Below are 24,073 nucleotides of genomic sequence, written 5' to 3' on the forward strand. Positions count from 1 at the left end.
CAACTCTTTGACTCTCTTTTAATGCCACGGGTGGATCTCCTTGCCCAGCTCCCAGGAATGTTTGCCCTTCTCAGTCTGTTCCACTTCTAGGAGGCAGCCACCAGGCCTCAGCCATCCGGCCCAGAAAACAAAATATGAGGAAGGAACAGTCATTCGTGCACATCCCAGATCTCAGAGAGCAGCGGTGGGAGCTTTTTGTCCTGCAGACGCAGTGCAAACACTTGCTCTGAGTGGACGCTGCTCAGGGTCCGGAGGCTCACCAGTTTCATTAGCATCCGTGGGAACATCAGTCGGTCCTGGGGAAAGGAGAGGGACAAGAACAGCTTTTGCCTGTCTGCAGGGAAGCGGGGCAAAGGTAGGGGAGTTGTGGGAGAGGTGAGTTGTCTGCACACCATGCAGTCAGAAATTCTTGAAGGGAAAGTAGGTGTATCAGGGAATGGGCCTGTGTGTGGGAAGGAGGAAAAGGGGCACCATGGGGAGACTCACATGGGGATGGTGGATGGAGACGTAGGCATGCAGGGCTTCCACATATGTGTGCTGCAGCCTCTCTACCTGGAGCTGGTCCTGCACATTGGGCCGGTCTATAGGTCACCAAGAGAGTTGAGAAGCAGGTCTGGCCAGGGTCCAGTTCCATACCCCAAGTTGCAACCAAAATATAGAGACATGCTCCAGCCAAGCTCTCTCATCCCTAAATAACAGAGCAAATGCCTCCACCCTCCCAAGCCACCCCCCGATTCCTGTGGGGCCTGCAGCCCTCCTTGGTGCAAGTCTCTTGCTGTTTCCCATTGCCCCTCCTCCACACCTGCAGAGAAGATGCTGATGGCAATGAGCAAAGCAAACTCAGCATCATTAAGTTGCAGCTCGTTCATGGCCCTGGAGAACTCGAAGATGGGGTTGATGAATTCCACTTGCAGCCCTGGGGAGGAAGAAGGGAGGCTGACACATGCAGCAGGAGCAGCAGGAACTTCCTTCTCTCCTCCAGCGCCTTACCTTAGAGAACTACTAGGAACTCACTAAGAAGTTTACTGGGGCTGGGCACGGTGGCTTACGCTGTAATCCCAACACTTTGGGAGGCTGAGGCGGGCGGATCACCCGAGGTCAGGAGTTCGAGAAGAGCCTGGCCAACATGGCGAAACCCCATCTCTACTAAAAACACAAAAACTAGCTGGACGTGGTGGCAGGTGCCTGTAATCCCAGCTACTTGGGAGGCTGAGGCAGGAGAATCACTTGAACCTGCGAGGTGGAGGTTGCAGTAAGCCGAGATCGCACTACTGCACTCCAGCCTGGGTGACAGAGGGAGACTCCATTAAAAAAAAAAAAAAAAAAAAAGGCTACAGGGCTTTGCTGTGTAACCTTGAGCAAATGTCTTAACCCCTCTAAGCCTCATCTGTGAAATGAGAATCATATCTAAACCCATCTCAGAAAATTGTTGGGATGGTTCAGTGACAAAGTATGCAGAGCACTTAGTGCTGTGTCTGGCACACAAGAGGTGCTGAATTACATGATAATAATTCTGGTATTCTTGTTTTTTTTCTTTGAGACAGGGTCTTGTTTGGTCACCCAGACTGGAGTGCAGTGGCACGATCACAGCTCACTGCAGCCTCGACCTCCCAGGCGCAAGCAATCCTCCCGCTTCAGCCTCCCTAGTAGCTGGGACTACCGGTGCATACCACCACACCTAGCTAATTCTTATTTTTTTGTTGTGACAGGATTTCACCATGTTGCCCAGGCCGGTCTCAAACTCCTGGACTCAAGCAATCCACCCGCCTCGCCCTCCCAAAGTGCTGGGATTACAGGTATCAGACACCACTCCCCGCCAATTCTGTTATTAAAATTCTTGAGGGCTCCACATTTCTAGAAATAGAAGCAACTCTTATTTTTGTTTATAAAGAATCCTTTTTCAGCAGGGCATGGCGGTTCACGCCTTTTATCCCAGCACTTTGGGAGGCCGAGGCAGACGGATCACCTGAGGTCAGGAGTTTGAGATCAGCCCAGCTGACATGGCAAAACCCCATCTCTACTGAAAATACAAAAATTAGCTGGGCATGGTGGTGCACGCCTGTATTTCCAGCTACTTAGGAGGCTGAGGCAGAAGAATTGCTTGAATCTGGGAGGCGGAGGTTGCAGTGAGCCAAGATCACGCCACTGCACTCTAGCCTGGGTGACAGAGCGAAACTCCATCTCAAAAAAAAAAAAAAAAAAAAAAGAAAGAAAGAAAGAAAAGAAAAAGAAAAAGAGCCGGATGTGGTGGCTTATCCCTGTAATCCCAGCACTTCAGGAGGCCGAGGCAGACAGATTGCCTGAGCTCTGGAGTTCGAGATCAGCCTAGGCAACACGGTGAAACTCCATCTCTACTAAAAATACAAAAATTAACTGGGCGTGGTGGCACACCTGTAGTCCCAGCTACGTGGGAGGCTGAAGAGCAGAATTGCTTGAACCTGGGAGGCGGAGCTTACAGTGAGCTGAGATCGTGCTACTTGCACTCCAGCCTGGGCAACAGAAGACTCTGGCTCAAAAAAAATAAAAAAATAAAAAAATAAAAGAATCCTTTTTCAGCAGGGCACAGTGGCTCACACCTGTAATCCCAGCTACTCAAGGAGGATCACTTGAGCCCAGAAGGTCAAGGCTGCATTGAGCCATGATTGATCACACCACTGCATTCAGCCTGGGCGACAGTGAGACCCTGTTTTAAAGGAAAAAAAAGCATTGTTTTTCACTGGCATTGGCCTTACTTATTTGAACACTAGAGATACATTTCATGTATCACATCCTAGAGGGAATATTGCAGTATGGGTGAGGATGTGGATTCTGGTGCCAGACTGCCTGGGGTTGAGTCCTGGTTCTACCACTTATAAGGCAATGTGACCTTGTGTAAGTTATGTAACCTCTCTGGGCTTTGGTTTTCCCATCTGTAAAATGGGAATAATAATAGTACCTATCTCATAAATATGTGGCATATATGGTAACTACCACATAAGTGCTTGTAAAATAAATAAATATATATATATATTTTTTTTTTTCTTTTTTTTTGAGATGGAGTCTTACTCTGTCACCAGGCTGGAGTGCAGTAGCATAATCTCAGCTCACTGTAAGCTCTGCCTCCCAGGTTCAAGCGATTCTCCTGACTCAGCCTCTTGAGTAGCTGGGAATACAGGTGCACATCACCACGCCCAGCTAATTTTTGTATTTTTAGTAGAGACAGGGTTTCATCATGTTGGCCAGGATGGTCTCGATCTCTTGACCTCGTGATCTGCCTGCCTGGGCCTCCCAAAGTACTGGGATTACAGGCATAAACCACCACGCCCGGCCAATAAATAATCAGTTTTTCATGGAAACAGTCTTCCTCCTGAGAAGACTAAAATGCAACAAACCATGAGTTAAAGTCATGATACCTAGAGAATATGTCTCTCATACACATTGTCAAAGTCTCTGCACCCTACACAGTTCCTCAGGCTTTGTCAGATTTCTTTTAGCAACCATCTGCTACACTTTTCCATTCAAGGCTTCTTGGTGAGTCACTTCCTGTACTTTCACCCTGATGTTTATCAAGTGTTGTGTGTTAGTCCATTTAATGGGCAGGCCCCATTTTCTTTTTCTTTTTTCTTTTCTTTGAGACAGAGTCTTGCTCTGTCACCCAGGCTGGAGTTCAGTGGCACGATCTCGGCTCACTGCAACCTCAGCCTCCTGGGTTCAAGCGATTCTCCTGCCTCAGCCTCCTGGGTAACTGGGACGGGTGCACCACCACACCTAGCTAATTTTTGTATTTTCAGTAGAGATGGGATTTCGCCATGTCAGCCAGGCTGGTCTCGAACTCCTGACCTCAGGTGATCCGCCTGCCTAGACCTCCCAAAGTGCTGGGATTTCAGGTGTGAGCCACCACGCCCAGCGGCAAGCCCCATTTTCTAAAGCATTTCTTGGTGAGGTTTTGAGCCCCAAAGTATGGCAAACAGCCGCCTTTATACACAAATTAAGAGGAGGTTCTATAGTTGGCTAATGCACCTGTGAGGGTCTGCTGATGCCCATGGAATGAACACCTCAAATGTGCTCAGTCCGTGTCACCAGTCATCTACTGCATGCAGTAAATAGTAGTGGATAGAGAGAGGAGGAGACGTGACAAACAGAGCTCCAGTTCCTTCTCCCCAAGACCTCACTCACGAAATGAAAAATGAAAGGCAAGCATGATTACTTCAAAACTGCTTGTATAAATAAATCTATAAGGGCCGGGCGCGGTGGCTCACACCTGTAATCCCAGCACTTTGGGAGGCCGAGGCGAGCGGATCACCTGAGGTCGGGAGTTTGAGACCAGCGTGACCAACATGGAGAAACCTCATCTCTACTAAAAATACAGAATTAGCCAGGCGTGGTGGCACATGCCTGTAATCCCAGCTACTCGGGGGGCTAAGGCAGGAGAATCGCTTGAACCTGGGAGGCAGAGGTTGCAGTGAGCCGAGATTGTGCCATTGCACTCCAGCCTGGGCAACAAGAGTGAAACTCCGTCTCAAAAAAAAATAAATAAAATAAAATAAGTAAATAAATAAATCTACAAATAGGTGCAGATTCAGATAGCACGAGTCTACGAGTGCCAAACTAATACAGAGATCTTACAACTGGGCAGGGGGCCGGGCGCGGTGGCTCACGCCTGTAATCCCAGCACTTTGGGAGGCCGAGGCGGGCGGATCACGAGGTCAGGAGATCGAGACCATCCTGGCTAACATGGTGAAACCCCGTCTCTACTAAAAATGCAAAAAATTAGCCGGGCGAGGCGGCGGGCGCCTGTAGTCCCAGCTACTCGGGAGGCTGAGGCAGGAGAATGGCGTGAACCCGGGAGGCGGAGCTTGCAGTGAGCCGAGATCGCGCCACTGCACTCCAGCCTGGGCGACTAAGCGAGACTCTGTCTCAAAAAAAAAAAAAAAAAAAAGAACTGGGCAGGGTTCCATAAGGAGGATATTCTGAAGGAGGGGAGAGTCATGGTTAAGAAGGTCTGAGATAATAACCATCGAGGAAAAAATGGTTTGGAAGAGGGGGCAGGGCTGGGCTTTAAAGCTGGGTAAAGTCATTAAATCACCCCATTAGGTGCCAACACATCCGGGCAGCACACCGGGCACTATAGAAGGCAAAAGGTGCCAACATAGCCCTATTATGCCCTACAGTGAAGGGTGGCCTTCCTAGAAAGCTCATTGGGTGGGCCTGTGTTGGGAGAGCAAGAGGCACGTGAGCTGACCTGAGTTGTCAGAAACCAGGGAAGGCTTGATGACTGGCCTGGCCACAGATCTACCAGCCCTGAGAATGGAGTCAGGGCATCAGCCATATTTTAGAGCCCCACTCATCCAGTTGTTAAGCTACTTGGTTTCCTGCTGAAGCTCAATTCCACTCCCTCCAAAAGTCCCTCAGCCTCCCGTCCTTTCCCAGGCCAGTTTTCATGACACAAACATGACCAATAGTTGAATATGAAGAAACCCCTTCTGCGTAGCTCCCAAGCGAGAATCAGCTAGAGAGCCGCAGTATGAAGTAATTTTTGGAGAAAATACTTCAGATATAGGATGGGGATGGAAACATTCGCTCTTATTGTACATCCCCTCTGGGCATGTTTGCCATGCCATGGTTCCAGTTCATCAGAAAGTGTAATTGAAAAAGAGTAAGGGAGGGGCCTGGTGTGGTGGCTCATGGCTGTAATCCCAGGACTTTGGGAGGCTGAGGCGGGTGGACTGCCTGAGCTCAGGAGTTCAAGATCAGCCTGGGCAACACAGTGAAACCCTGTCTCTACTAAAAATACAAAAGTTAGCTGAGCGTAGGGGCGCACGCCTGTAGTTCCAGCTACTCGGGAGGCTGAGGCGGGGGAATCGCTTGAACCCGGGAGGTGGAAGTTGCAGTGAGCCAAGATCGTGCCACTGCACTCCAGCTTGGCAACAGAGTGAGACTCCATCTCAAAAAAAAAAAAAAAAGAGTAGGGGAGGCTGGGTGTGGTGGCTCACACCTGTAATCCCAGCACTTTGGGAGGCCGAGGTGGGTGGATCCTTTGAGCTCAGGAGTTCGAGACCATTTCGAGACCAGCCTGGGCAACATGGCGAAACTCAGTCTCTACAAAAAAATATAAAAATTAGCTTGGCATGGTGATGCATGCCTGTAGTCCCACCTACTTGGGGGGCTGAGGCAGGAGAATTACTGGAGCCCAGGTGGTTGAGGCTGCAGTGAGCCACGTTCATGCCACTGCACTTTAGCCTGCGTGACAAAGCAAGAACTTATCTCAAAAAAAAAAAAAAAAGAGTAGGGGAAATCAGCCCCTATGATCCCCAAAGAGCACATGTGAGGAAGATTAGTTCACTTCCTGTGCCTCCCTGTTTCTCCTCCAAGGTGCCATTCCATATATCTCTCAGGTTCCTTGGAATACATTTTGAAAACCACTGACCTAAAGCAACAGAGGACAGGGGTCTATCTGGAGCAGCTGAGAGAAGCCTATCAGCATTCCAATTTTCCATCTTCAAAAAATAAGGGGAGCCTTCCCTTACCAGTCACTCAAACGTTGGGCCTGTGGCTCTGTAGTCACTATGGGCCTATGACAAAAAGAACCAGTCCTGGCCAGGTTCAGTTGCTCACGCCTGTAATCCCAGCATTTTGGGAGGCTGAGGTGTGTGGATCACTTAAGGTCAGGAGTTCGAGACCAGCCTGGTCAACATGGTAAAACTCTGTCTCTACTAAAAATACAAAAATTAGCTGGGTGTGGTGGTGCACCTCATCCCAGCTACTCAAGAAGCTGAGGCAGGAGAATTGCTTGAAGGCAGGAGAATTGCTTGAACCCGGGAGGCAGAAGTTGTAGTGAGCCAAGATCACGCCACTGCACTCCTGCTTGGGCAACAGAGCAAACTCTGTCTTAAAAAAAAAAAAAAAGAAACAAACAAAAAAAGAAACAGTCCTTGGCCAGGCATGGTGGGTGGCTCACGCATGTAATCCCAGCACTTTGGGAGTCCAAGGCAGGTGGATCACTTGAGGCCAGGAGTTTGGGACCAGCCTGGGCAACATAGTGAGACTCCATCTCAATTTTTTTTGTTGTTGCCCAGGCTGTAGTGCAATGGTGTGATCTCAGCTCACTGTAACCTCCGCCTCCCGGATTCAAGCGATTCTCCTGCCTCAGTCTTCCGAGTAGCTGGGACTACAGGCGCGTGCCACCATGCCTGACTAATTTTTTGTATTTTTAGTAGAGACAGGATTTCACCGTGTTAGCCAGGATGGTCTTGATCTACTGACCCTGTGATCTGCCCACCTCGGCCTCCCAAAGTGCTGGGATTACAGGCATGAGCCACCGCGCCTGGCCCTCAATTTTTAAAAATAAAAAATAAAAAAAGAAGCATTTGTCCATCCAGCCCCAATCCCTGTGTGATCTCAGTTCTCACCTGCTTTGGCAAAGTCTTCCCGGTTATAACTGAAATCCTTGAGGAAGGTGATACTCTCACTCCCAGGGTTGTACCTCCGAGATGTCTCCAGAAGCATCACCTGCACACAAGCAGCAGACCTCAAACGGGGACTAGGAAGGTTGGTCTTGGAGCATAGCCCCTTCCAGGGAGGCCGATTCCCCTCATCCCTGCTTCCCAGCAGATTTGGTTCTCCCAGCTCGATGTCTGGAGGCCCCTCCCACAGACAATCCCATTCTGCTTCTCCCTTCATCCCTTGCCCTTCTCCAGCCACCTCGATCGCAGAGGTCTTCAGCAGGGCAATCTGGTCCTCCCGGCTGAGCTGTAGGAAGCCGGGTAGCTGTTTAGCAAAGTCAACTATCTCCTGCACAGAGACGATGGCCAGCTCAGTGAAGTGGGCAAAGCGCTGCTGACGGGCCTCCCGGCTATGGGGATCTGGTGCCATGGGCCAAGGCTACCCAGGAGGGAAAAGGCAAAGCGCTTTGAGTCGGACATCAAGAAGCCCATTGGTGATCTGGGTGCAGCCGCCTCTCCCCAGGTGTGTCAAGTACCGTGACTCGAAGCCGGTCAGAAAAGGAGCGCCGGTTACACTGTTGCTGGGCAGCGACCAGCTTCTCGATCATGCCCAATTGCTCCGGGCTGAGCTGGGGCAGGATTTGAGGGGGTGAGGAAGCCCTGGGGGGCAGGGATACGGCATGAGCCTGTTCCTCCTCTTGCCGCTTCAGTTTCTTCAGACGGATCTGTTCTTCTGACAGGACACCTAAGGACAGGACCAAATATGAGGAGACAGGAAGCAAGGATGGGGCAAAAGGGGCGGTTTGGGGCTCCAGAAAAACAGACAGCACTGGGTAAATGCAAGAAGTTTTTTTTTTTTTAAACAGAATCTCACACTCGTCCAGTCTGGAGTGCAGTGGTGCGATCGCAGCTCACCGCAACGTCCGCCTCCTGGGTTCAAGTGATTCTCCTGCCTCACCCTCCTGAGTAGCTGGGATTACAGGCGCTCACCACCACACCCGGCTAATTTTTGTATTTTTAGTAGAGACAGGGTTTCACTACGTTGGCCAGGCAGGTGTCAGACTTCTGACCTCAGGTGATCCGCCTGCTTCAGCCTCCCAAAGTGCTGGGATTACAGGCATGAGCCACCGCGCCCGGTCAAGAAATATATTTTAATCCATACTTAGGGATCAGTTGGCCCCTACAAGTTCAGGCACCTGTCCTGGGTCACACCCTGGCCCCCTCTTTTCCCCTCAGCCTCTTCCCCAGCCAGCCCCAGAAACTCACACTCCTCCCGCATGCCAGCCTGGCGGCACTTGCGAAGCCGACACTCCTGGCACTTGCGACGCATGTAGGTGTCCATGGGGCAGTGGCCGCCACTGTGGCAGACGTAGCGCGCTCCCTTGATGACACTGCGGCGGAAGAATCCCTTGCAACCCTCGCAGCTCAGAACATTGTAGTGGAAGCCGGAGGCCTTGTCCCCACAAACGCTGCATAGCTCATTCCCCAGCATTTTGGGGGCTGGCCCCTTTTTCCGCTTTTGTGGACGGATCTCTGGTTACAGGAAAGTGTTTCAATGCTCTCCCCCAAGGAAAAAAGTTCATGTTCTCCCTGACTCAGTCACTGCCCTGGGCACTCAGTGACCTTCATTCCCTTCATTATACAAACTCCAGTCTCTCTTTTATGAGAAGAGTAGCCCTCATTGGCCAAGTGCCATTATGTTCTAGGTACTGTATGAGCTTTTTATATGCACCGATCCTTATGACAAACATAATTTTTTTCCATTTTATAAACAAGAAAATTGAGGCTCAGGAAGGCCTAAAGTAGAGACAGAATTCACACTTAGATCAGTCAGATTTAGTTAGCTCTAAAGCCTTTGGACTTAACCATGAGATTACATATAAAGTAAAAACCCCCAAGGAACCTCTTCCAGATCCAGGACCTGGAATCTGGACCCCTACCTCCTCCAAACCCAGAAGCTCCTCACCTGTGGGTTCTGAAGGGGGCTCTGCCCTGGTGAGCAGGACTGTGGGCTCTGCAGCCTCCAGCCCCACCCCTGCAGTGCCTGTGGCAGAGTGGGGCATCCTGGCTTCCTCTCTGAGGATGCGGCTGTTGCCTCCCTGGGTCTGGCTGCTTGCATCCTGTGCACCTGGCTTCCACAGCTCCGCTGCAGAGTCTGAGCTCCAAAGGAGAGGCACATGGGGGTCTCTGGCTCCATCCCCGCTCCATAGCCCAGTGTCCTAGCTGGGAAACTGAAAACTTATCCCCACCCTTAGAGGGCAGCAAAGTCCCAGCTCAGGCTTTGGGACCCTAGCGTCTGTGTGGGCTCTAGCTAGGACTAGTCACTTGTAGTTTCTTACATCTCAAGACCTTAAATGAAGATGTTAACCCTCGTCTCTTTGGGGGGCTGGAGTGTATGCATTTCAGAGATCAGATAAAACTCTTCAAAGCCAGAGCAGGGTAAGCACTCAGCTGACCAACTCTTTAGCAGCAAACCCAGATTGGGGAGGACTGGGCGGGAGCCTGCAAGGGCCAGGCACTGGAACCGGGGGAGAGGCAACCACGACTAAGAATGAATCTGGACTGCTCTCTGGAGGAAGGAAGAAGGCAGGTAATGAAGCAGACTGATTCCTACGGGGAGGCGAGGAGCCTGCGGTCTGGGCTCAGGGGAGAGGGCTGGAATGAAGCTTACCAGGAGGAATGTCAGGCACAGGGGCCCCCAGCCACACGGACATCTCTTCCTGGAGCCCTGGTCATTACCAAGGCACTGTCCTGCAGGAAGGACTCAGGTTATACTCTTCTAGAACTGGCCTCCTTTCTGGCCTCAGCTCCCTTCTCCACCTGATCCTCCCTTTTATCAATACCAACAATATCAGCTAATATTTACTTGCCATATATTAGCCTGTACTAAGGCTTTATTATATTACTATTATGTTTTTTAGAGACAGGTTCTCCCTATGTTGCCCAGGCTAGTCTAGGAACTCCTAGGCTCAAGGGATCCTCCCACCTGGGCCTCCCAAAGTGCGGGGATTATTGGAGTGAGCCACTGCGCCCAGCCTATTATAACGCTTTATGTGCTTTCCTCATAATATCCCTCTGAGGTCAAGACTAGTCTTTTTTTTTTTTTTTTGAGATAGGGTCTCTTTATGTTGCTCAGGCTGGAACTCAGTGCTATTCACAGGTGCAATAATGGGACACTATCGCCTCAAACTACTGGGCTCAGGCAATCAACTTTCAGCTTCCTGAGTACCTGAGATTATAGGTGCATGCTACTGCTCCCAGCTCAGGACTATTCTTAACCTCATTTTACAGATAAGCAAACTGAGGTTCAAAGAGATTAAGTAACTATGGTCACACAGTTAGGCGGCGGTAGAATCAAGACTCCAACCCTCGTCTGACTCCAAAGTCTGGGCTCCCAGTCACTGTACCAGACTTTCTCCCCCAAAGTCCCCTCCAAACCAGCGGGGAATGTTTGGGTACATCTGCCCTGCTTCTCTCGGGCCCCTTCCCCCTCCAACACCGAGGACAGCCAAAGTTGAGCAGGACGAGGAGACGGGATCGAAGCTCGCTCCACCCAGTGAAACACGCTGCTTATTAGAGAACCTTGCTCATGCCACTCTCCAGGGTCCCAGCACAAATCTCTTGTCTCCAAGAATCTCCCCAATTCACATAGAGGACCTCCTCCCCCGAATCCCTCATGAATTATTCTGGGACCCAGAGTCCTGTTCCTTTCCCAAGCTTCCATCACCATCACCCCTCACTTCTCCCCAGAAACCCCCTTCTAAGATCCTTAGGACATTCGCCAACCCCACCCCAGATAACACACACAGAGCCCCAGGCCACTGCTAAGGAGCAGACCCACCGAATCCCCAGGCCACCAGACTTCCTGGGTGGGCAGTCTCTGGAGCCCCCTTGCTGGGAGAAGAGGATGGTGCAGTTCCTTGTCCAGAGGTCTCGGTGGCCAGCTGGTGAGCTGGAGCTGAGCACAAGCAGGACCTGGAGCCCCAGGGAAGTAGCAATTTGGGGAAAGGCTAGGGGAGGGACTGCCGAGGGGTCAGGCCACCCCTCCTTCCTGCCTGACGACCGCAGCCCTCCCCTCCTCACCCCCGCCCACAGGGCAGCTTCTCCACCAGGCTGGCTCCTCCCCAGCCGGCCACCCCCTCTCCCGCCACTCCCACCCCCTACTCCTGGTCAAAACAGTGGCATTTCGCTACAGACCTGCCAAGTTCCATGTCTCTCCCCTTCCTCTCCTTACCCAGCGCTCTTAGCAGCTCTTGCAAAAGGACTGCCTCCCAGGAACCCCTACCCCAATCCCAGCAGCCTCCAGAGTCGGTGTTCCCTCCCTTCTATAGGCACCTCTCGGAGCAAAGGTCCCAGCAGGGCCCGGAATTGCGACACTGAGCCCCAGCCTGCTTTCCCAGCCTCCCTCCTCCTCCCTTGCCTCTGGGAAGAGGCCAAGAAGCTCTCCCCACTAGCCCTAGGCTTCAGCCAAGCTGGTAGAAATCCAGGGGTGCAGAGAGGCAGGTGCTGGGCCTTCCAGGGAGTTTCTGAAAGTGGGTGCCCTGCGGGGGCCACAGATAAGAGAGGAAGCCAGGAGAGCCTTTGGTAGGAAATCTGCTATGAGCAATGGCAGGCCTGGGATAGGGGTGGGGGGGGTGGCAGAAGGCAGGCAGGCAACTCGGGTGGCAGCCCAGGATGGACCTGGGAAGGTATGAAGGTTGCCTCATCTGGGGAACAACCCTATCTGAAGTGATGGCAGGCTCCAACCAGCAGCTACTGAGACTATAGCCATTCTTCCCACTCTGTTGCCTGGGGCATGAAATCCATCCCGGAAAGTAGACATCATATTTTATTGATTTCATTTTCCCCAAAACCCCTGAAACAGGGCTGGCATAGAGGAGGCAACAGAGTAGGTACTGTGTTCCTATTTGTTGAATGAATAACAAGAAAAATATTATTCTCATCTATCCCCTACTTGTTAGCCCTAGTCAATTTTTTTTATTATTCCTTTTTTTTTCTTTTTTGAGGTGGGGTCTCACTACGTTGCCCAGACTGGTTTCACACTCCTGGGCTCAAGCCATCCTCCCACCTCAGCCTTCCAAAGTGCTAGCATTACAGGCACGCACTCACAACTGCTGTAGTCAGTTTCAACTCAGCATGTTGATTTAGTGTTCAGACTCTGGGCTCAGATTTTGGGTTCAAATCCTAAACTTCTTAGTACCTATGTGATCTTGATTGAGCAAGTTACTTAATGTCTCTGAATCTTTGTTTCCCTATCTTTAAAATAGGAATATTCGAGCCAGCAATGGTATGTTGAAAAATAAATAGGCTGGGCATGGTGGCTCATACCTGTAATCTCAGCACTTTGGGAGGCCTAGGCAGGTGGATCACTTGAGGTCAGGAGTTCGAGACTAGCCTGGCCAACATGGTGAAACCCCGTCTCTACTAAAAATACAAAAGTTAGCCAGGCATGGTGGTACGGATCTGTAATCCCAGCTACTCGGGAGGCTGAGGCAGGAGAATCACTTGAACCTAGGAGGTTGCAGTGAGCCAAGATTGTGCCACTGCACTCCAGCCTGGACGATAGAGTGAGACTCCGTCTCAAAAAAAAAAAAAAAAGAAAAAGAAAGAAAAAAAGAAAGAAAACATAGGGATAGTAGTCATTTTTACCACACAAGGTTGTTGTGAGATTGAAACTACAGATCACGCTGGGTGCAGTGGCTCATGCCTATAATCCCAGCAGTTTGGGAGGCCCAGGCAGACGGATCACGTGAGGTCAGGACTTCCAGACCAGCCTGGCCAACCTGGTGAAACCCCATCGCTACTAAAAATACAAAAAATTAGCCAGGTGTGGTGGCACATGCCTATAATCCCAGCTGCTCGGGAGGCTGAGGCAGGAGAATGGCTCAAACCTGGGAGACGGAGGTTGCCATGACCCGAGATCACGCCATTGCCCTCCAGCCTGGGCAACAAGAGCAAAACTCCATAAAAAAAAAAAAAAAGAAGGAAGGAAGGATGGAGGGAAGGAAGGACGGAAGGAGGGAGGGACTACAGATTGTATCACAACGTGTGGCACACAGTAAGTGTTCGAGAAATGGCACGAGTTGTCATCACCCTCCCAGTTCTTTCAGTTGTGGGTGTCCCCATCGCCTTAACTCAGTGGATTTTGAACTTTGTACTTGTTTCCATACACAGCACAAACCCTTCACTATCTTTTCTGGTCCTTAGAGCAGCCCTGGGAGGAAAGCAGAGTAAGTAACCTGAGCTCCATTTGACAGAGAACACTGAAACTAATGTGAGGGCCTTTTCCAAGACCACACAGTTAGTGGCCCGGCTGGGATCAGAACCCAGATGTCCTCACTCCAGTCCCTTTGCTGTGTCAGAGTCCAGGACAATCTTGTCTTGTTGCATCTCGGGCCAGTGAAGTGCTGGAATGGAAGCAGCCAGGGCTGGTAGGCTACAGGGGAGAGACTGAGAACCCTGCAGATGCTCCAGTCCAGATGTGGGAGGCAAGGAGCTGAGGTTACTGCTGGTCATTCACCCCCTGCCCCATTCCCAGTTTCCTGCTCACGGGCTCTTCCTGTTTTGCTATGAACTCCAGTTCCCATGGGCCCCACATTAAAGCACAGAAGGACGGGGGCCAGGGCAGGCAGCCAAAGAGACCAAAACAGATGAACAGGGCACCAGGGAAAAGAACAGAGGAAACAGGGAAAGAGTGGACAGGGGTGTGGATGGGACAGAAGGGACCAGATGAGGAAAAGTTGAAGGCTGAGGCAGAAGAGGAGCCTGGTTGAAAGACGGGAGGAAGCACAGGGTGGGACATGGGGAACAGGCGGGGGCTGGGGAGCAAAGTGTGAGAAGACAGCAGGCTGGGTGCTGTTGCAAAATCTGCCCATGTATTCATTTTCACATTTCAGAAAAGCCCCTGTGACACCCCCATCTCAGACTTCTGGCTGCAGCTCTTGCTCTTGTTCCCCCTCATCACAAGGTTGTCCCCTCCCAAGGCCCCCACCCTGGTCTGGGTATCTCTGAGTCACAAGCACAAGGCTCTCCATTCCTCTCGCATGTGTTCCCTCTCTGATTTTCACAAGGCCCCAGCTGTCCTGGAAAAGCAGAAACCAGGGACTCTAGTCACTGAGAGACTGGCACTATTCTGTCCCAGCACCCACATCACCAGTCCAGCTCCCTCCTCTACCTCCCTGCTCCCAGAAGCTCCAGCCCAGCAGGGCAGTCAGAGATGTCTCTGAGATGCCTGGTTTCAAGAAACTCAGGAATCAATGGTCTGGGGCCTGGTACCCTATCTTCTGCGAGCTGGGAGAAGTCTCTTTCATCCACTTTGTTCTTCAACTCCTTCTCCTGACACCTAGTCTCCCCACAGGTGGCTTCCCAGGACCCAGGACCACACACAAGCCCCATCTGGATGGGGGGCGCCAGGCTAGGGCCAACTGCTGAAAAAGTAGGTTGGGGACCAACTCCCCCACGCCAGGGAGTTGGCCTCAGCCTCATCTCCTGTTTAGAAGAAATTATAACCAGGACTTCAACTGCCAGAGCTGTCCTACCAGGTTACAGCTCAGAAACCCCAACCGTCATCCCTACAAAGAGGGAAAAGGAGAGGAAAGTGGGAGAAGACCAAAACCTGTTGGCAGTATTTCCACGGAGTTTCTGGAGACCAACCACTGAGACTTGCTTCAAGCCCAGGGCAAGCAGTGAAGTGATCAGCGGCCGGAATCACGTTCCCACTTTGCCAGCCCCACCCCTGTGCCACAGTCCCACCAGCTTGCAGTTGTTAGGTCCAAAGTCGCCAGTCCTATGGGCCTCTTCTATGTTTCCTTGGCTCCTGCAGGAGGCAATGCCCCTGGGAACACACTCGGGGATCTACCAAGTCACATATCTGGTCCTCCAGAACCTCCACAGGTTTCTTCTCACAGCAAGGAGAAACTTGAAGCAGAAACAGGAGCATTCACCAGCCACGGTCACAGGTACTACTGGCTAACTCCCCTGAAAAGTACTCATTCCAATGAAGCAGGCTGCAGGGTAAGGTCGGCAGGGATGGGCAAGGGCAACTGCTTCTTGTTCCCTCCTTCACCGTTCTGGAAGGGTGGAAAGTGTGGGGATCATCTTGCAGACCACTGCGTATCTACTCAAGTGACTTCTGCCCAACCTTCCAATCACAACATAGAGAATAATCCAGAAACCTGGATTCCCAGACCTGAGTTCAGAGATGATACAGAAGGCAGAAAGGAAAGATGTAACATTGATTTCATGCCTACTACATACATTTATCTTTACATGCATTATTTCATTTATTCTCACAGTAAACTCTAGGAGATAGTTGCTAGCAAGGGGCAAATATCAAATTTGAATACAGGGATAAGACTGGGTGCAGTGGCTCACACTTGTAATCCTAGCACTTTGGGAGGCCAAGAAGGGCAGATCGCTTGAGTCCAGGAGTTTGAGACTAGCCTAGGCAACATGGTGACCAGAAAAACACACACACACACACACACACAAATTAGCCAGGCGTGGTGGCATCTGCCTGTAGTCCCAGCTACTTGGGGGGCTGAGGTAGGAGGACTGTTGGAGCCCAGGAGATTGAGGCTGCAATGAGCCATGATTGTACCACTGCACTCCAGCCTGGGTGACAGAGGGAGACCGTCTCAAAAAAAAAAAAAACAAAACAAAAAAAAAAACCAAGTTTAGCTAATTCAAAAGTTTGAGCTCAAGCTTAAACAAACAAAAATCACAAACACACTCCATTATATAAAACTGGGCTGGGGGCCGGACGCGGTGGCTCAAGCCTGTAATCCCAGCACTTTGGGAGGCCGAGACGGGCGGATCACGAGGTCAGGAGATCGAGACCATCCTGGCTAACATGGTGAAACCCCGTCTCTACTAAAAATACAAAAAACTAGCCGGGCGTGGTGGCGGGCGCCTGTAGTCCCAGCTACTCGGAGGCTGAGGCAGGAGAATGGCGTGAACCTGGGAGGCGGAGCTTGCAGTGAGCCGAGATCGTGCCACTGCACTCCAGCCTGGGTGACACAGCGCGAGACTCCGTCTCAAAAAAAAAAAAAAAAAAAAAAAAAAAAACTGGGCTGGGGCCGGGCGCGGTGGCTCACACCTGTAATCCCAGCAGTTTGGGAGGCTGAGGCGGGCAGATCACGAGGTCAGGAGATTGAGACCATCCTGGCTAACTCGGTGAAACCCCGTCTCTACTAAAAATACAAAAAAATTAGCCAGGCGTGGTGGCGGGTGCCTGTAATCCCAGCTACTCGGAAGGCTGAGGCAGGAGAATCACTTGAATCTGGGAGGTGGAGGTTGCCATGAGCTGAGATGGCGCCATTGCACTCCAGCCTGGGCCACAAGAGCAAAACTCCGTCTCAAAACAAAAAAACAAACAACAACAAAAAACTGCCTCTTCAGATGGAAAAAAATGGCGAACATACCTGGATTTAGGTTTGCTTCTGCCAACACAGAATAAGGTAGTGGTTCCTGTCCTCACCTTCAGAGATTCTGATTTATTTGATCTGGTATAGGCCCACATATCCATCTATCTCACCATCTACATGTGTGTGGTATTTTTGTTTTTTGTTGTTGTTTTTTTTGCATCTGTAGTTAGGAACCAAAGTGTAAGGACCACAGAATCATCTGGCAGAAAATGCAAAAGCTGGGGGCAAAGGAAGAAGAAACTAGGGCTCAGCTCCAGGCTCTACTGTCTACTTGTGCTGTAACCCCCATCCTTCCTGGAATAGTTTCTCCCTATAAAAACTGAAATAATATCTGCTTCATCAATCCCTCCCACGTGGGATACTTGCACGCACAAAGAATACAGACATATTTGAGCAAGTGGGAAGAAAAGCAAAAGCTGAATTTGAGAGATTGCTGAAATTTGGTGAGCCAAAGATTTACACTCTGAAAGTACAATGGCTAGTTTGCAAGGAGAGTAACAGGCCCATTAAAACAAAACACTCAACCCCTTTCCCCGCCACTAATATGCAGCATTCTGCCAATTACCCAAGCCCCCTTTATTTATTTTTTTTGAGACAGAGTCTCGCTCTGTTGCCCAGGCTGGAGTGAAGTGGCACAATCTTGGCTCACTGCAGCCTCTGCCTCCTGGGTTCAAGCAATTCTCCTGTCTCAGCCTCCTGGGTAGCTGGGATTACAGGCGAGCTCCACCACGTCCGGCTAATTTTTGTATTTTTAGTAGAGATGGGGTTTCACCATGGTGGCCAGGCTGGTCTCGAACTCCTGACCTCAGGTGATCTGCCTGCCTTGTCCTCCTAAAGTACTGAGATTACAGGTGCGAGCCGTGCCCGGCCTAGGCCCTGTTTAGTCCCACTAATGTGAAAAGGTTTCCTTTGACAGATACCTCTTTATTGAAAGTATTTCGAGATCACCAATTACAGTTTAGTAATGCAGTTTGAGTAGCCTGCAAGAAGCAGCCCATTATAGACTATTTAACTGAGAACCACAAAACTAGACTTTTAATCCATTCTCCTCAACTGTGAGTTTGGGCCAGTCACTTCCTCTCTTTAGGTTTGTTTCCTAAACTGTGAAGTAAGACGACTAGGTTAAATCAGGTATTCAGAAATGCTGATTTATGAAACCTCTAGTAAATGGTCTTTGTGAACCATTTGGGATTATATGCAAAATTCCATGTGTGTGTTTACATGTGTGAACATTTTTCTGGAGGAGAGGTGCAAAATTTTCATGTGATTCAAAAAGGGGCTTGTGATTAAACAAGAAGGTTAAGAACTATTTGGCTACCCAGGCTTCAGCTCTTATTCTATTTGCTTCTCAGCCTCCTCCACAACAACTTTGGAAGCAAAGTTTAAATCCTGAAGTATATATAAATAATTGAATCTGGAGTCCTAGGGCAAAATAAGGACAGCTAATTCTGATCTTTTTTTCTTTTCTTTTTGTTTTTTTGAGACACAGTCTTGCTCTGCCGTCCAGACTGGAATGCAGTCGCACCATGATGGCTCACTTTAGCCTCAACCTCCCAGGCTCAAGGTGATCCTCCCACCTCAGCCTCCTGAGGACCTAGGACCACAGGTGTGTGCCACCACACCCAGCTAATTTTTAAACTTTTTTTTTTTTTTCTGTAGAGATGAGCTCTTCGTAAGCTGCTCAGGCTGGTCTCGAACTCCTGGGCTCAAGCAATCTTCCCACCCTAGCCTCCCAAAGTGCTGGGATTACAAACGTGAGCAACCACACCAAGCCTAATCAGGTTTTTTTTTTGTTGAGACAGAGTCTTGCTTTGTCGCACAGGCTGGAGTGCAGTGGTGTTATCTCCGCTCACTGCAACCTCCACCTTCCGAGTTCAAGCGATTCTCCTGCCTCAGCCTCCTGAGTAGCTGGGATTACAGGAGCACGCCACCACACCCAGCTATTTTTAAATTATTATTATTTTTAGTAGAGATGGGGTTTCGCCACGTTGGCCAGGCTGGTTTCGAATTCCTGACCTCAGGTGATCTGCCTGCCTCGGCCTCTCAAAGTGCTGGGATTACAGGCGAACCACGGTGCCCAGCCCAAGCCTGATCAGTTTTGTTTCCCAAAGATCTGAGGAGATTTGCTTCCAGTAGGCAGATCTGAATCAAAACATCCCCAGGACCTACGATCTGACCTTCTGCAACCGTCATATTAGTCACAAAGTCCTGAGGCCAAACTGGCTGCACCTGAATCCTAACGGTCAATGCCAAGAGGGCCACTGATTCTGTGTAAACCGCATGTTACTCCCACTTTATGATATGCGCCTGCCCCTTACCTCAAAATACCTCCCCACTGGTCTGAAATTCCTCCCCTAGGGATTCAGTGCTTTGGGTTTGGAAAGTCTGAACATCCTGTGCAACGCAACTCCTTTGGGAAGAGGCATGACGTCTTGACTCTAATTAACTAAAACTTGGAAGTGGAGGGGAGGGAGGTCAGGGAAAGGACTGGAAGGGAAAGTGAAAGGGCTACTGAAGCTTCGTGCGGGGCAGGAACGGTAGGCTAGACTGGAGGCAACCTCAAGGACACAGGAAATCCAAAGGGTTGTTTATATACTATGCCCTGCACCCCAAGCAAAACGTCTCCTAGAAAACAGGGCCAGGGCTCAATCCACCCCAAAGGCAGGGGCATGTAGAGAAGCGACCTCTGCTTTTTCGTCCCTCGCCTCAACTCTGCACCCGCTCTAGCTATGGGGTCAAGCCCGGAAGCACCCTGGCTGGAGGGGACGCTCGCTTTCCAGGACATGGTCCCGCCCACTGCAAGCGCCACCTTGGTAAGGGATTTCTCCTAGCAGAGGCAAACGCGAACTTAATGCCTTCTTGATCAAGATGAGGTCTTCGAGACCTGTCTGCCTCGCCACGTCGGGCTACATGCCTACGCTCCTCCGCCACAGCCAGGTCGCGACCCTCCTGCACGCATTCCCACCGAGATTGCGCCTTCTCCTCCAACCCCAGCTCGTCCCTAAGTAAGATGGCGGCGAGCGCACTTCCGGCGTGTGTCCTTACGAGTGCGTCCGGGCGGCTGCTTGCAGGTGCCACCCAGCGGGTTCCAGCTTCTTTGCTGCATAGATTACAACGGTGATGGCGGGCAAGCGGTCCAGCTGGAGCCGTGCGGCTCTCCTCCAGCTCCTTCTCGGCGCGAACCTGATGGTGATGCCGCCCACCCAGGCCCGGAGTCTGCGCTTCGTTACCTTGGTAATGAGAAATGGGGTCACCAAAGAGTTCCCTGAAGCTAGAAGGGCAAAGGCCAGCTGGTGGGGGTCGGGGATCTTGGGAAGGAACAGCTGGTTTAGGAGAGGACGACTGGCCTGTGTAGTTGGGAGGCTGGGTTCAGGATTGACGTGGAGCCCTGGGTTATGGGGGTCAGAGTGACCGAATAGGTCGGGGTGAATCTGCCCTGAGACAGGGAAGTAGTTGAATGGTTAAGACTCATCCCTAAAGAAGCCTTTGGTTGTCTTTTTTCCTCAGTTGTCCCCACCACATATGTTGCTTTCACTTCTCTTTTCCCTTACCACCTGTACCTTGGCTTTGCCTGTGGTCTCCAGTGGCATTGCTTAGCCAAGTTAGAGTGTCTGGAATCTGGAAGAAGTGACTGACTCCTAACTGGGGTCTTTTGCAGCGAGTAGGCTTCCCAAAGGGAATGAGACTTCCTTCCCTAACATGAGGCAAAAGGTAGGCTCTGGGTCCCTATCGAGATGCTTCTGACCTATAGACAAACCATTTTCTTCCCTCAGCTGTACCGCCATGGAGACCGTTCACCAGTGAAGACATATCCCAAGGACCCCTACCAGGAAGAAGAATGGCCCCAGGGGTTTGGTCAATTAACCAAGGTGGGTCAGAAGCCAGCCTTTCCTCAGGATGAGCTGTAGAATGAGTGATGTCTAGAGCAGGCTACAGAACTTGGGGCCTTACTAAACTGCCTTTTCCCATATGGGTGCTGACTTTGACCAGATTTCATAACCTTAACCTCTGTGCCCATGATATTGCCGTGCATGACTGGCCACTTAATGAAAGACTTCTGGGATCAGATTAATTGACTCCAGCAAAGGGTAAACCTGGAAAGCAACAGGGCCTAAACCCCATGGGGCTTGTGAGCCACCCCTTCCCTCTAGACCCTCTTAACTTTTGGGTTTGCCCACAGGAGGGGATGCTACAGCACTGGGAGCTGGGCCAGGCCCTGCGGCAGCGCTATCATGGCTTCCTAAATACCTCTTATCACCGGCAAGAGGTAAGCTTGGGAGCTCCAGAGGCAAGGGGAATGGGGTATGCTGCCCTCATCTTTTGCTCTCAGGGAGCCTAAGGCTGAGGCTGGGCACTTTGGCCTCCTTCTTGTATTTTTGGTTACAACTACAGGAAAAGGCATCTGAGAGCTGTCTAGAACAAAACCCTAGGAGCTGAGTTGCCCCTGCTTGGCTAGGAAGAGGCAAACCTGATTAAGCATCCAAATTCAGCCTTATGGGCGGGCCTGGCAAAGTGTTTTCTGACTCTTTGAAATCACAGGCTTTCCATCCAAGACATTTATTGAGTACCCATTAAAGGCCAAGAACTATGCTAGCACTTTGCATTCAGTGGTGCACCATACAGATATGATCTCTGTCTTCATGGAGCTTAGAATGTTGTGAGGGTATCTGATGATAAACCAGACAGGGCCAAGATGAAAGACAGCGGGGAAGACGCATGTAGATAGGGCTTGTCTTTCCTTGATCAAGATGAGGTCTTCGAGCCCTGTCTGCCACGCCAGGTCACGCTACGTTCCTAGGGCACATCAGGGAGGACTGGCGAGTGTGCCTGCTCCTTGAGTCCTTGCCCTACCCCAGGGATGGGGGAAGCTATTCCTCTGGTTACCACTGTCAGCCTTAGCTGTGTCAAGAGTCCCTAGATATTGTTAATTGTTCCCTTAAGGCCCAGCTCTGTCCTGAGCTTGTCCTTCCCCAGTTTCCTCCTCCCTTTTCATGAGCCACTATCTCTGAATAAGCTCTTCAAAATATTGTTTATTTATTTATTTATTTATTTTCAGATGGAGTCTTGCTGTGTTGCCCAGGCTGGAGTGCAGTGACATGATCTTGGCTCACTGCAACCTCCGCCTCCTGGGTTCAAGCGATTCTCCTGTCTCAGCTTCCCGAGTAGCTGGGATTACAGGTGTATGCCACCATGCCTAGCTAATTTTTGTATTTTTAGTAGAGACAGGATTTAACCATGTTGGCCAGGCTGGTCTCGAACTCCTGACCTCAGCTGATCTGCCCGCCTCGGCCTCCTAAAGTGCTGGGATTACAGGCGTGAGCCACTGTGCCTGGCCCAAAATATATATATATATTTTTTAAAGGGGTCTCACTCTGTCACCCAAACTGTAGCACAGTGACTTAATCATAGCTCACTGCAGCCTCAAACTCCTAGGCTCAAGTGATCCTCCTGCCTCAGCCTCCCAAGTAGCTGACAGGGTCTCACTATGTTGCCCAGGCTGGTCTTGAGCTCCTGGCCTGAAGCGATCCTCCTGCATTGGCCTCCCAAAGTGCTGGGTTTATAGGCGTGAGACACCAGGCCCAGACCTTTATCTTATTTTTTCTCCCTGGTCTCTAAGGGTCATCACTGGAGCCAGTTTCTGCCCCAAGGACCCTGATCTAGACAAGGAGAGAGGTGTTGTTATGAAACCAGACAGACCAGAGAGCCTTACTGATTGACTCAGCACTTTTGACTGGGAGAAAGGGGTATTCAATTAAGGCCATTCCCACAGGAGTTCTTCACAGAGTGGTGACAACCCCCAGTGGAGTGTTTGGGGGATGGGGAAGGCCAGAGGCCAGAGGGGGTGAGGGCCAGATGCATGGTAGGTTTACAGTTTGCTGGGTGACCCTCAAGAACAGGTTCTCCCCCGGGGCTCCACTTTGGGGTGACCAGGACTTCCCACCACACACACACACACATGGCTCCACTTCAGGGTGACCACAACTTCCCCACCACACACGCACGTGCGCAGGCGCACACACACACACACGACTCCAGGGTGACCAAAACTTCCCCACCACACGCGCGCGCACGCACACACACACACACACACACACACACGACTTGTGTTGCTATCTCTGCAGGTTTATGTGCGAAGCACAGACTTTGACCGGACTCTCATGAGTGCTGAGGCCAACCTGGCTGGACTCTTCCCTCCCAACGGGATGCAGCGCTTCAACCCGAACATCTCGTGGCAGCCTATCCCTGTGCACACTGTGCCCATCACTGAGGACAGGGTGAGAGTGGCCAGCCCTTCCCTGGGATGGTGAGGGGACAGCTGTGGCCGTGTGCCTGCTGATGCCAGGCTCCTTTTCCCACTGCCTGTTTCCCCGCTTCGCTCTACAGCTGCTGAAGTTCCCGTTGGGCCCATGTCCCCGTTATGAGCAGCTGCAGAATGAGACCCGGAAGACACCAGAGTATCAGAACGAGAGTTCTCGGAATGCAGTGAGTAGGGGCAGAGGTGGAGGTCGCCACACTGTCTTTTCCCCACAAAAGCACTGAGATCCTGATCCATTTTTCATAGCAATTTCTGGACATGGTGGCCAACGAGACAGGGCTTACAGACCTGACACTGGAGACTGTCTGGAATGTCTATGACACACTCTTCTGTGAGGTGAGCCCACTAGAGTGCCCACTGTGATCACTCTTTTTCCCCTCAGCAGGCCCAGGTCACCAGGACGGTAGAACACAGTGCCTGATACCGTCACGCCCCTGGGGAGGTCCAGGGAGGTTGTGCTTGTGAAACACGGGAACTTCCCTCACGGGTGACAGAGATCCTCAGAGTGGGAAATGGTTTATTAATTGTCAGCAGTCCCTGCTGCTCTCCACCCAAAGCTCCTTTCTGCTGAGTCTCACTTTTTGTGCCTGAGCTTCCTTTCCTGTGCCCTGCAGCATCCACACCGTCTGCCATGTCTCCTAGTTCCAGCCCCTCTGCCTCTGTCTCCTCTCCCTCCCTCACACACACAGGCACCTTCCCACTGGGGAAGAGAGCTGCCCCCTGGAGAGGCTGGCCTAGGCCTGGGGCGCTAACCTGCCCGCTGCGATATACAGCAAACGCACGGGCTGCACCTGCCGCCCTGGGCCTCACCCCAAACCATGCAGCGTCTCAGCCGGCTAAAGGACTTCAGCTTCCGCTTCCTCTTCGGAATCTACCAGCAGGCGGAGAAGGCCCGGCTTCAGGGGGGTGAG

At 51.1% G+C, this 24,073-nt stretch overlaps 2 protein-coding genes across 10 annotated transcripts in view; one reads left to right on the plus strand and one right to left on the minus strand.

Moving 5' to 3' along the window:
* Positions 1-20,453, minus strand: NR1H3 (nuclear receptor subfamily 1 group H member 3). 6 transcript variants are annotated; one of them, XM_025356101.1, is made up of 10 exons: positions 20,401-20,453; positions 19,892-20,076; positions 9,388-9,576; positions 8,688-8,954; positions 7,958-8,166; positions 7,681-7,860; positions 7,389-7,488; positions 803-916; positions 487-581; positions 1-296 (listed from the first exon to the last, which is right to left on the minus strand). In XM_025356101.1, the coding sequence occupies exons 2-10, from the start codon at positions 19,950-19,952 to the stop codon at positions 150-152; spliced, it is 1,362 nt and encodes a 453-aa protein (XP_025211886.1). In that variant the 5' UTR covers positions 19,953-20,076; positions 20,401-20,453; the 3' UTR covers positions 1-149. The 6 variants fall into 6 exon arrangements, with proteins under 6 accessions (XP_025211886.1, XP_025211887.1, XP_025211888.1 ...); XM_025356102.1 differs by having other exon boundaries at positions 19,892-20,117; XM_025356103.1 differs by lacking the exons at positions 19,892-20,076; positions 20,401-20,453 and adding exons at positions 10,093-10,172; positions 11,263-11,489.
* ACP2 (acid phosphatase 2, lysosomal) overlaps positions 19,364-24,073 on the plus strand; it is a 10,238-nt gene continuing 5,528 nt past the window's right edge. Inside the window, exons 1-7 of one of the 4 annotated variants that reach the window (XM_025356112.1) lie at positions 19,364-20,080; positions 20,620-20,715; positions 21,027-21,113; positions 22,969-23,121; positions 23,231-23,329; positions 23,409-23,498; positions 23,936-24,068. In XM_025356112.1, the coding sequence (XP_025211897.1) occupies positions 19,967-20,080; positions 20,620-20,715; positions 21,027-21,113; positions 22,969-23,121; positions 23,231-23,329; positions 23,409-23,498; positions 23,936-24,068 (772 nt within the window). In that variant the 5' untranslated portion in view covers positions 19,364-19,966. Of the gene's footprint in view, positions 20,081-20,619; positions 20,716-21,026; positions 21,114-22,968; positions 23,122-23,230; positions 23,330-23,380; positions 23,499-23,935; positions 24,069-24,073 lie in introns of all 4 variants that reach the window. The other 3 variants (XM_025356113.1, XM_025356115.1, XM_025356114.1) reach the window with 3 other exon arrangements.

Source organism: Theropithecus gelada, chromosome 14, assembly GCF_003255815.1.
Source record: "Theropithecus gelada isolate Dixy chromosome 14, Tgel_1.0, whole genome shotgun sequence".
NCBI lineage: Eukaryota > Metazoa > Chordata > Mammalia > Primates > Cercopithecidae > Theropithecus > Theropithecus gelada.